Source organism: Vespa mandarinia, chromosome 17 (assembly GCF_050613455.1).
Source record: "Vespa mandarinia isolate Hongniang chromosome 17, ASM5061345v1, whole genome shotgun sequence".
Taxonomy (NCBI): domain Eukaryota; kingdom Metazoa; phylum Arthropoda; class Insecta; order Hymenoptera; family Vespidae; genus Vespa; species Vespa mandarinia.
Window position 1 is genome coordinate 1550001 of NC_140826.1, and position 12500 is coordinate 1562500.

The 12500-nt window shown below is 26.3% G+C and overlaps 1 protein-coding gene across 3 annotated transcripts in view; it reads right to left on the reverse strand.

The window, feature by feature from the left end:
- Mitf (transcription factor Mitf) overlaps nucleotides 1-12500 on the reverse strand; it is a 133241-nt gene that overhangs the window by 3262 nt on the left and 117479 nt on the right. Inside the window, exon 6 of one of the 3 annotated variants that reach the window (XM_035884964.2) lies at nucleotides 4989-5274. In XM_035884964.2, coding sequence (XP_035740857.2) covers nucleotides 4989-5274 — 286 coding nt within the window. The remainder of the gene's footprint in view (nucleotides 1-4988; nucleotides 5275-12500) is intronic. The other 2 variants (XM_035884965.2, XM_035884967.2) reach the window with 2 other exon arrangements.

Genomic DNA, 12500 nt, shown 5'->3' on the forward strand with positions numbered 1-12500 from the left:
ATCTATAGTAAATTGTTTCCAAATTTTTCTTATATATTTCTAATACATTTTAACATTTTAATTTACCATTTGTAATTTCAAACACCTAATAGATTATTAATTTCATTGTTATTTAAAAATTTCTAATGATAAATTTCTAATAATTGCAAATTATTACAACGTATGCACAATATTACATTTTCTCATTCATATCCATTTAACAATTAATTTCGAAATATAATTTCAATTCTCTTAAAAATTTCATATTTCTCATTATCATTATCATCATTGTCATCAATTATTGTCAACATCATTCATTATTATTATCATTCAATAATTATAATATATTTCTAAACATATCAATTATCTAAACGTTAAATTAAACATTAATTACAAATAATACACAAACTATAATACATATCTTCGTTAATATTATTCTCAATTCTAATATCATTTTTCAAATTCACATCAATGAAACGTGTTTATCGAATACATTTTGTAATTCGTAAAATTACGAAATTCACGATCTGCATTCCAAGAAAGCTTTTAAAACGATCGCGCGTAGAACCACGTAGCAATGATCGAGTAATGTAATTATTATAACGTCAAGAGAGATAATGCGAACGAACATTCCGCCGCTGCGGAATCGCATTGCCAAAGATACCTATCACATTTCCGCTTGGCTTATCTCGTAAGGATTCGTTTCAACGCTATCCCGTCCCTCCTCCTCTCCCCATCCACGTCCTCCTCCTGCCCCCCTCACTCACCTACCCTCACCAGTAGAACACACCCGGCTGCTGCACGCCCGCTCTCGCAAAAGTCCATTCTAAATGAAATTTCTTGCCGATCTTATGTTTTATTTTCATTATTTGTTTTTCATTAATCCTTAATTTCTTTTTTTGTTGTTTTTTTTTGTTTTTGTTCCAAAGACAATCATTATAAAAAAATGAATATAAAAAATAAAAAAAAAAAAAATGTATACATATAAACACGAGACTAACATATATCGATTATTTGTCGTACGAATATAATGATATGGAAAATATTTTTGTATTTGAAATTGTGCGAAGGAGAGAAAAGGGATTGGGAGAGCAGGGGCGGGGGGGGGGGTGGAGAAGAGGAGAAAGAAAGAGGAAAAAAAGAAAAATATTGCGATTTAATCGAAAAATATATATATATATATATATCCTAAAATCGACATAATAATAATAATAATTGTCATCATCGATAGTAGTATTAGTAATAGTAAAATCATAATCTATGGTCAATTTCGTTACTTTATCATCTTTAGAGTTAGAGTTTCTAATCATATCACGAAAACGCTCGTCCGTATGTACGTGACCGACCTTATCTCTAGGACAATAATTCAAATGTTAAGTTTTGGTAAAGTCTCCAATGAGATATCATACTCGTCGTCAAACATCTTAAAGATGGCTTGGCATACTTTAACTAGAGAAAGAGAGTAGAAGAAAGAGAGAGAGAGAGAGAGAGAGAGAGAGAAAGAGAGAGAGAGAGACATGTAGTTATTCAGGAGAAATTTATGATAGACCTTCAACCCGTAACATTAATATCGATTGAAAAGATAAAAGATAATCTTTAAGATTTACTTATGGAAGTAATTTTGGAAGAGAAAGATAAAGATAAAAGTTAATTTATTATCGAGTTTCTATAGTAATTGAATCTTTAATTTATCTACCATATATATATGTGTACGTGTAAGCGTGCGCGCGCGCGCGTGTATGTGTGTGTATTAGTATAGTGTATGCGTGTAAAATAAATATAATAATTGTAACATATACTGTGATTTAATATTGTATAATATTAAAACATTTACTATACTATACTATAAGTATATTATTAATTTTAATATATAATATTTATAGTTTACTATATGGCATAGTATATAATACACTATAGTAAATTATAATATTATAATATAAATACAATGCGTGTGTATACGTATATAATAATATAATTATAATATTAATTAATTATAAGTATATTATTATTTTTAGTATACTTATACAATAATAATATAATTATATTATACTTTTAATGTACATACACATTCATACACAGTACAGTACAGTACTTATTATTTTTAATATATAGTATACTAAAGTATATTTATATAATATTATAAATAATATTTGTATTATTATAATATTATTATTAGTAGTATTACTAGTATTAAAAATAATACTATGGGTTATTGCAAATATAATACAAACATGCATGTATATAAACACACACACACACACACACACACATGTGTATTATGATTATTATTATTATTTTTATTATTATTTATTATTATTATATTATACTTTAAAAGAGTATAAATATACTCTATAATATATAAATTATTATATATATCACTGATATCATATGATAAATAATGATGATTCATAGAGTAAATTAAACATTTATATATTCCACAATATAATTATATTATATATTTAGTAATATTATAATAAATACGTAAATAAATAAATAATATAATTACCATACTGAAATTATATTATATATCAAAGAATATTAAATTTATTTGCCATAATATTTAACAAATGCTCGATTGTCTGCCAGGATAATATTTTTAACTCGTATTCGTAAGATGTTAGAAATTTGTTCTTTTCTTTTTTTGTTTTCTTTTTTTTTTTTTTTTCTTTGACCTTCTATACTATCCAAGAACTAGATCATTAGTTCTATAAAAGCGAAACATTCCAAATGAGAACCGATAACCTAATTACATGTTAATAAGGCGTACTGTTTCATTTATAAATTCAAGAGAAACATACATACATACACACACACATACATACATACATACATACATACATACATACATACATACACATACACATGCAAACAAAATCTACACACTTAATATACATACATAATGTATATGTAAGTGTGATTACGTGATAACATTGTAACTTCATTGACGAAATATTGTATTTGGAAAAAGATTAATGACACGTTATTTTAACATATTGTATTTATATTTCAAAGTCAATATTTTCAATATAAGAGATAACATAACAGAATCTACAAAATTAACCTGATAATATTTTTACACATACACACACACACACACACACACACACACATACATACACACACACATACGCACGCATGCACGCACACACGTACGTACATTATATATACATATATATATATTTTTTTTTTTTTTCATCATTTGCGGTTTATTTTATTTTTTTTTTTTTGTTTTATATTAAATTCTTCTGTGAATGTCGAACTCTTTTCAAGTGGAAAGTAAAATTAATCATTGTAAACATATATACATATATATATGCATGAATACATACATAAATATATACATGTATACTTGACTTGAGTAGGAAAGTTATATCTTACGTAACATTCAACTAAAATTCGCTTTCAATGGAGCTGACAAGTAACGATTCGACGTGATAGATCACGTAAGAGCAGATGGAAATTATGAAACCGACTCGATTAAAAATGACAGACGTTTATTCGGATCAAGGATCCACGAATCGATCATTACGCGTTCATATTATATTGCCTGACTACTATTACTATTACTACTACTACTACTACTACTACTATAATAATAATAACAATAAAAGTGCCAGCCAGAATTCGTTTTTGTACTATCAGCTGTTCCGAGTTTAAAATAGACGTTCCCATTCGTCCGCCATTAATAACGATAATTACTATGATACGGAATAGAAAAAAAAAAAGGAACAAAAGAAGACAAAAAAAAATTAGAGAAAAAAAAGGGAAAAAAAAGGGAAAAGAAAATTAATGATACACGTGCTATTAACGAGTAATAGCAATCAATTTTAATTGATTGTAATTTTTGAGAGAAATATAATATATACGTGTGTGCCTGCGATACGTGTGCGTGTGCGTGTGCGTGCGCGCACGTGTGTGTATGTGAATTTTGTAAATATCATTTTAATATTTAACTAATTTATAGATCTTTCGTTTTTATTTTTTTTTTGTTTATCTTTTCTTTTCTTCCCTCCCCCACCCCCCTCCTACGACTCAAAAAAAAAAAACAAAAAAATTACGTATAATTAGATGAAAAGAAATAAAATATACGACGTTATTATTCAAAAATGTATTGCTTTTCTATTAAATATTTTTAATATTTCATGTATTAACAAAACATAAAGATACCATTTTAAAAAAGAAATAACGAAGAAAAAAAGATAGAAAGAAATATTCTATTTAAATAAGAAAATATTCAGAGATGTTTGACAATTCTTTTTTTTTTTTTTTCTTTTTACATTTTTTTTTTTAACTGTTTCGTGGATAATTTTTTACGATCATAAAAAAAAAGAAAGAAGAAAATTAAAAAAAAAGAAAAAAGAAAAAGAAAAACAATTTATTCCTTTTTCTTAAACATTTTAATAACACAGTAGGAATAATAACATTTTCTAATCGATCTCTTTTATATCTTTGTCTATTTAATAAGAAAGAAAACTTAGGGGTGCTTTTTCACCCTCTTTAGACTGAAAATATACGCGAAACAAAAGCTATCATTTCACTCGGGAAAAAAATTGCTTTTCTTTTTTTCTTCCTTTTTTTTTTACAAATAATTATACATCGACAAATAGTTATAAATCAAATAATTATAAATCGACGATAATTATTTAATGAAATGTTAAAAATAATAATTTCTAATCAACGATTAATTCCTCAAAAAAAAAAAAAAAAAAAAAGGAAGAAAAAAAAAGTTTTTATCATTCGTAAATACGCAATAATAATCATTCTAATAACATATTATAAAATTAAATCTAATAAAAGATTTAAAAGAAGCATAACGAAACATAATCAATGTATCGTGTATCAAGTGAAATAAGAAAAGTGAAAAAAAAAAAAAAAAAAAAGAAAACAAAATTTGTCTTCCATCAATCGTAAATACGAAGGATTTAATCGTTCTTATTATAAATTTACATTATTTATATCTTAAAACGAAAGAAAAATATGAATCAACAAAGAAAGGGTCCCACACTCACGTGTACCTTTCGTTGCTCGAGCTTACTCCTCGGAAAGGTGTTTAGTATGCTGCCGGAAGTCGATGCCCAATTAAAATCGGATACCGGAAGTCCATGAGCCTTCGCTTGAAGTTCCAATTCCTGAACGCGTAATAGTAAACGACGATTTTGATGCTCTAATTGTTTATGCCTCAGCTCGTTCTGTTTCATCCTCGTCAATTCGTTCTTCAATAATTTTATATACTCCACCGATGATTTCAGGATAGTTCCTTTGTTTGGCCTAACGTCTCGTACAATTTCGTAATATCTAAAACAAAAGGAACAATTCATTGGCGATATTTCTTATACAGAAAGAAAATGGCGGTATTTTTTATACAGAAAGAAAATGGCGATATTTCTTATACAGAAAGAAAATGGCGATATTTTTTATACAGAAAGAAAATGGCGATATTTTTTATACAGAAAGAAAATGGCGATATTTTTTATACAGAAAGAAAATGGCGATATTTTTTATACAGAAAGAAAATGGCGATATTTTTTATACAAAAAGAAAATGGCAATATTCTCGATGATGACGAAAATATTGCGATGATTTATCCAATCATTTAATTCGTACTTTTATATAATATCAATATACATGATTCCATTATATGTTTAAATGAATTGCGATTATAAAAAAAAAAAAGAGAAGGAAAAAAGAAAAAAGAAGGAAAAAGAAAATAAAATGAAATAATAGTAAACGCTCTGTATTCTTCGATCAAAAAGAAGAAAAAGAAAAAAAACAAAAAAATCGGCTCTTTTTGCTTGGCCTTATCAAAACTTAACGAAAAAAACAAAAAAAAAAACGAATGCAATATTTAAAGAGAAAAATATTACAACGATTTATTAATCAAAAATCCTTTTTTTTTTTTACGCAATTCAAAAATATCATGATTTCGTTATTCGTGAAATAAATGAAATAATAGTATATGTTTTTAATCGTCGATCAATGAGAGGAAAAAAAAATAAAAGTTCGTCTCCTTCCTATTATATGCTCAAACGAAAAATAAATGAAAACAAAAGAAAAAAAAAAATTGCTATGCTTAAAGACGAAAATATTGCAATAATTTATCGATCCATTAATTAATTCATTCTTTTATAGAGATAATTTTATATTTTATAATATATATTATTAATAATAATTATAATAATAATTATTAATAATAATAATTAATAATAATAATTATTATTATTATTATTAATAATAATTAATAATAATAATTATTAATAATAATAATTAATAATAATAATTATTTTTATTATTAATAATAATAATTAATAATAATAATAATAATTATTATTATTATAGTAATAATTACACACACAAAAAAAACAAAAAAACAAAAAACCAAACAAAAAAAAAAAATAAAAAAAAAAAGAAGAAACACCGACGGAACATATTTCGTCGACAACTTTTAAGATCGTCGCATTTATCTCAACCCTCCCAGCGAGCTATAATAATAAATCATGAAGTTATAACGGGACGTATAACGTATTTTGAAAAAAATAATTCCCGGTACGAAGTAAAAAATGATAAAAAGACAGGTCTCACCTACCCTTTCGTTTTTCACCTTCAACCTCTACCACCTTATCCCAAAACCTATTCCACTCCCTCCTCTTCCCCCTCAAAAAAAACGAAAAAAAAAAAAACAACGAAAGAAAAACAACAAACAGAAAACAAACCAAAAAAAAAAATTTTTTTAAATAAAAAAGGAAGAACGATAGATAGAAAGAAAGAAAGAAAGAATGAATGAATGAAAAAAGGACGGATAATGTCTGGGGAGAGAAAAGTTTGAAATGGATCTTTATTAAAATGCGATGCACGATACTACTTCGACTTCGATTTCTCACGGCCAGATTCTACATGGGATTCCAAAAGTTCCAAAAGACGGGAGGGTTGGGGGGGTAGGGGGTAGGTAGGTAGGTAGGGTTTATAGGTAGGGAGAAGAGTGGTGAGGTTTTGGTTGAAGAGAACGAAGGATGAAGGGGGTAGATGGTGGAAGGGAGGAGAATGGCGAACGAGTGGGGGAGGGGTGGGGGGTCGGTCGACGAGAGTAGTGGTGGTCTGAAGCGTAATGCGGACGATATTACGCTCGTAGGAGTGACGCAGCAGCAGCCACAGCCTTCCCCCCGACTTTTTTGAGAAACCTTTTTCTCGAGATGGAGAATACCTTGTGGGAATTCACGTGGAATATCAGCAAGCCGAGAACGATAATTCGTCGGGCACCTTCTTCTTCTTCTTTTTCTTCTTCTTTTTTTCTTCTTTTTTCTTCTTCTTCTTCTTCTTCTTCTTCTTCTTCTCCATGTTCTTCTTCTTCTTCTTCTTCTTCTTCTTCTTCTTCTTTTCCTTCACTTTCTTCTTCTTTTGGAACAAAGATCCCAAAGAATTTCCATAATACACGATTGCTTCTCTCTTTTACAGTTCTTCTTCCTCTTATTATCTCTATCTCTCTCTCTTTCTCTTTATATATATATATATATATATATATATATATATATATATACATGTATGTGTGTATATGTATGTAAATGTATATTTATCTCATTCTCTTTCTCTTGTATTCTTTACATATCTACAAAATCTCAAAACGATTGCTGACTTTCTCTCGTGCATTCTTGTCAGATGAAGAAGAAGAAGAAGAAGAAGAAGAAAAAAAAAAGAAAAAGAAAAAAAAAAAGAGAATTTCACCGCACGGATTTTTGTGCATTGGCACGAATTTTTGTGCATTGGCACATTTCTTGTGAAAAAAGTGAAAATTTCTTCTTTGCCATTTCGATTCGTTTCATAGGATTGTTACTTGATTTTTTGTTACTTTTTTTCTTTTTTAATTATTATTACTATTTTTACTTTTATTATTATTATTACTTTTTTTTTATTTTTTTTTTGTCGAAATAATAACTTTCGCAATAAAAGCAAATACATTTATCGTCAATTCATTAACGTTGCACAATTGTCTTTTCCGTTTTCTTTTATTTATTTATTTATTTATTTATTTATTTATTTATTTATTTATTTATTCGTTTTTTTTCTTTTTTATATATGATCGAGATGATCGATCCCTCGGATTATATCCTTGTCACTCTTGATAATAACTTTCGCGATAAGATATCTTTATCGTCAATTCTCATTAACGTTATAACAATCTTTTTTCTGGTTTCTTTTTTTGTTTATTTTTTTTTTTTTCCTTTTATTTCTTTCTTTTTCCTTTTTTTAATATATACGAACAAATTTTATCATTCGTTATTTATGACAATACTTAACATTGTTTAGAAATATTTAGCAATGTTGTTAACGAAAATAGTACGATAAGGAGGAAGTCATAATAATTTTTTTTTTGCAGATAAACACCTGAAGGACGACATACGCGTTCTTTCAAATGGTAATTATGTGTTTTCGAATGCATTGTTCGATGCAATTCGATTTTTTTTTTTTTTTTTAAGAAAAAAAAAGTATTAAAGATTTATTAACTTACGTAAGTTTATATATCGACAGCAATTTGAATATTTTTTTCCTTTCGTCTTCTCTATTCTTTTGTTTTTTTTTTTTTTTTGCAAAATAACATGAATTTAGTTCGTACGAATTTGTTTATAAAAAATTATTTATAACGAATTGTAAATTAATTATTAACAATTAGCTTAAAAAATAATGAAAATTTGTCCCTCAAAAAATGATATTTGATTTTACGACTTTTATCTCCGAAGATATTCATTAAAAACGATCTTATAAAAACATTGCTTTTTCGATAAAAAAAAAAAAAAAAAAAAAAAAAAAAAAAAAAAAAATCATTTATTAATTACTCATTAATTTATGTAATTTTAAAAAGTCGACAGAAATTTGCATTCTTTTTTCTTTTTTTTTCGTTGCAAAAGAAGAAATTTAACCCGTTCAAATTTACTTATAAAAAATTGTCTATAACAAATTTTGTTAATTAATTATTAACAATAGGCTTAAAGAATAATGAAAGTTTGTCCTTTAAAATGATATTCGTTTGAAATCTCTACGACTTTTATATCTCGAGATATTCCGATGCAAATAAAAGAAATTTACTTTTGACCGATTGATTTATATTAATTTCATTCAAATTAACTCGGTAACATACTGACCTAAATAAATTCCAAGAATTCACGCGAATCAGCTGATCGAGCTTATACCATCCATTACAATGCTATTTACTACGAACAGTTATATTATAAGAATTTTATGAATGAAAATCTATCAAAGGTAATTATCTCCGAAATGAAATATAAAGATATGAAACAATCACTCATTTTTAATTGTAATTTATTATTTATTCGTTTAAATAATTTAATAACATCGACATAATAAAATCGATTTCGTTAATAATTTTTTTTTTTTTTTTTGGATAAATAAAATCTTTTTTCTTTTTTTTTTCTTTTTCTTTTTTCTTTTTTTTTTTCTTTTCTTCAGTAATAAATACCGTAAACTACAACGTAATCATTATAATTTTTATTATAATCATATAAATTTGATTTTCATTAATTAAAATAAATGATAAATCGTAAGGAATTGACATAATAGAAAGTTATATCAATATCGTAACTAAAAAAATGACAATAGATAATAAAATGAAAATTATTTAACGAAACGAGAATGTTATGATCGTTATAGATTATAATTGAAAATTAATTAAAATAATGTATTAACAATGTAAATTTTGTTTTGTTTTGTTTTTTTTTTCCCCCTAAGATTCGTATTAAAGATCAGTACGTTGTACGAAAGAGATAAAATAAACAAATAGCTGAACAAATAAAATAAAAAATAAACAAATAAATAAATTTCAGTCTCGAATATAAACGATATCGAAGCAGCAAAAGTCCGACAAAATAACAAAATTTTGCTTTTAGTATGATACATGATGTCTCTTCCTCTCTTTGTGTGTGTGTGTGTGTGTGTATGTATGTATGTATGTATGTATGTGTGTGTGTTTATATGTATTTACACGACTGGCATTAATTTCAAGAACTCGTCGTTGACGAAAATTTATTCCCATATTTATCAGAGCAAAAGGAAATCGTAATAACGAGTTTGAACTTTACTGTTAATTCAAACTATCGATCTTTTTTAGACTCGAAGGATGAATATTACGACAATGAAAGAGAGAAAGAGAAAAAGAGAGAGAAAGAGAAAGATGGAGAGAGAGAGAGAGAGAAAGAGAAATATTTTGTATATAAAAAGTCAATGAACGAATTGATAGCAAAGATGCTTTTAGTTTGTAATAAATTCAAAGCTTCTAAAAAGGTTTCTTCGCTTTCAATGTTAACTGTTATTATCCACGAAACTACCCTAGAATATCTCATTGAAAATTCCATTACATTTCATACATTGAATGTACGCCAAAGAAGAAGAATGCTGACCTAACATTGCAACCAGAGAATTCGAAACTTAATAAATAATAAATTCATACATAGAACATTCCTTACCTCGTTCTTTTGTATGTTTTCATAAAAGAGAAGAAAAAAACAAAAATCATAATAATAATAATAATAATAACAATAATAATAATAATAATAATAATAATAATAATAATAATAATAATAATAATTCTTGAAAGATAACGAGCAGGCCTAATTGGTTTTTAAACAACGTTCTTTAAAATAAATTTTTTACAATAGTTAGCGAAATCAACTTTAGAAAAGATAAAAAAAAAAAAAAAAAAAAAGAAAAGAAAGAAAAAATTACCTAACATTATACAATACCACTTTTCTACGAATCGATTATTTTTTTTTTTTTTTTAAGTTTGTTAAATAATAAAAAAAAAACAAAAGAAGGAGAAGAAAAAAAAGAAGAAGAAAAAAGGGAAAAGAAAAATTATATGTGTAATTTAATGCAGGATTTACTATAGTAAGTTTTACACTATAGTAAGCAAGGTACATTATAATAAATGGGAAATAATAATAATTAGTAAACGATAGAAAGTAATAAAATATAATAAGGAATATACAACAATATAACCACACATACACACACACACACACACACACACATACAATATATAATCGTGATTAATATGACAATAAATAGTTTACTATAGTAACCAATAAACTATAGCAAACAGTATAGTATAGTAATCAATAGTAATTAATATATACTATAATATATAAGTAATATAAATGTTAATAGGTATAACTTATATATAATCACACAATTTCTTAATCTTCGAATATGAAATAATTAATTAATTTTATGGGAAGAACAAAAAAAAAAAATATATATATATATATATATATATATATAATTAAATTCAAAGAATATTTGTCATGGATCGATACACTTGAAGCATATTAAATAAATATTATAATAAATCGATTTCGATATAAATCCTTTCGGAATATTTTTAAATTTAGAAAAAAAAAATAAAAAAAATAAAAAAAGAAAATAAAGAGTGATCTAAAAATAAGGATTAATCAAACAAACAAGATATTAATCACATTTAATTTTACATATTTATATGATTATAAATCGTATCGATTCCTAATTTTTTTTTTTTTCAACTTTAATATCGCTCGTTATGACAAATTAGACGCGTATCATCCTCAATTTCATTTCGAAGATGTCAAAATTTCTCGAAAAACTTTTAATTCGCCCTAATCATACTACTCGCGCATATTTTCTTTTTTTTTCTTTTTTTTTTTACGATTGGGATCGAACTTTCTTATTTCTTCTCTCTCTCTCTCTCTCTCTCTCTCTCTCTCTCCCTCCGTTCCCTCTCCCCCTCCCCTTTCTCTCTTATTCATTTTCTTTTTTTGCATTTTCTTTCTCTTTTCTACATTTTCTTTTCCACTTTTTCCTTTCTCCTTTTTTTCCACTTTTTCCTCTCTTTTTCCTTTTTCTATTTCCTTTTTCTATTTCCTTTCCACACGTGAAAAGCTATTTCTAAATGAAAGCGACATTATCCGCTTGCATCTTCGTAACATTTCTTCGAAAGATCCCGGTACAAAGTCAGTCTACCTATCTCTCATTCTATCTCTATCTCTATTTCTCTCTCTCTCTTTCTCTCTCTCTCTTTCTCTTTCCTTCTACTAGCATTTCCCCGCTTTGGATTTGAAGCACGCACAAATTGGAATTCAATCGCGACTCTCGACTCGGAATAAGCGCGAACTCCTCTCTTGCGCTTTGACTGCAAAGGTAACTTCGAAGTGTAGTTTCTTTCGTCTCTGCTTTAAAACGTTATTACGACGATGACTAAAGTTTTTAGAAAATTTTTGACTCCTTTCCCTTTTTTTCTCTTTTTTCTAATTTCTTTTCTTTCTTTCTTGTCTTTCTTTCTTTCTTTCTTTCTTTCTTTCTTTGTTTTTTACTTTTTCCCTTTTTTTCTTTCTTTCTTCTTTTTTTTCTTTCTTTCTTTTTTTTTTTTTCCTTTTATCTACGACCTCGTAAGATTTGTCATATTATCGTACGAAAAGATTTTCAAATCATTTACGAATCATTGACTTTTAATTAATTTGTCTTTAATTCTTTTCAGTTTTATCAGT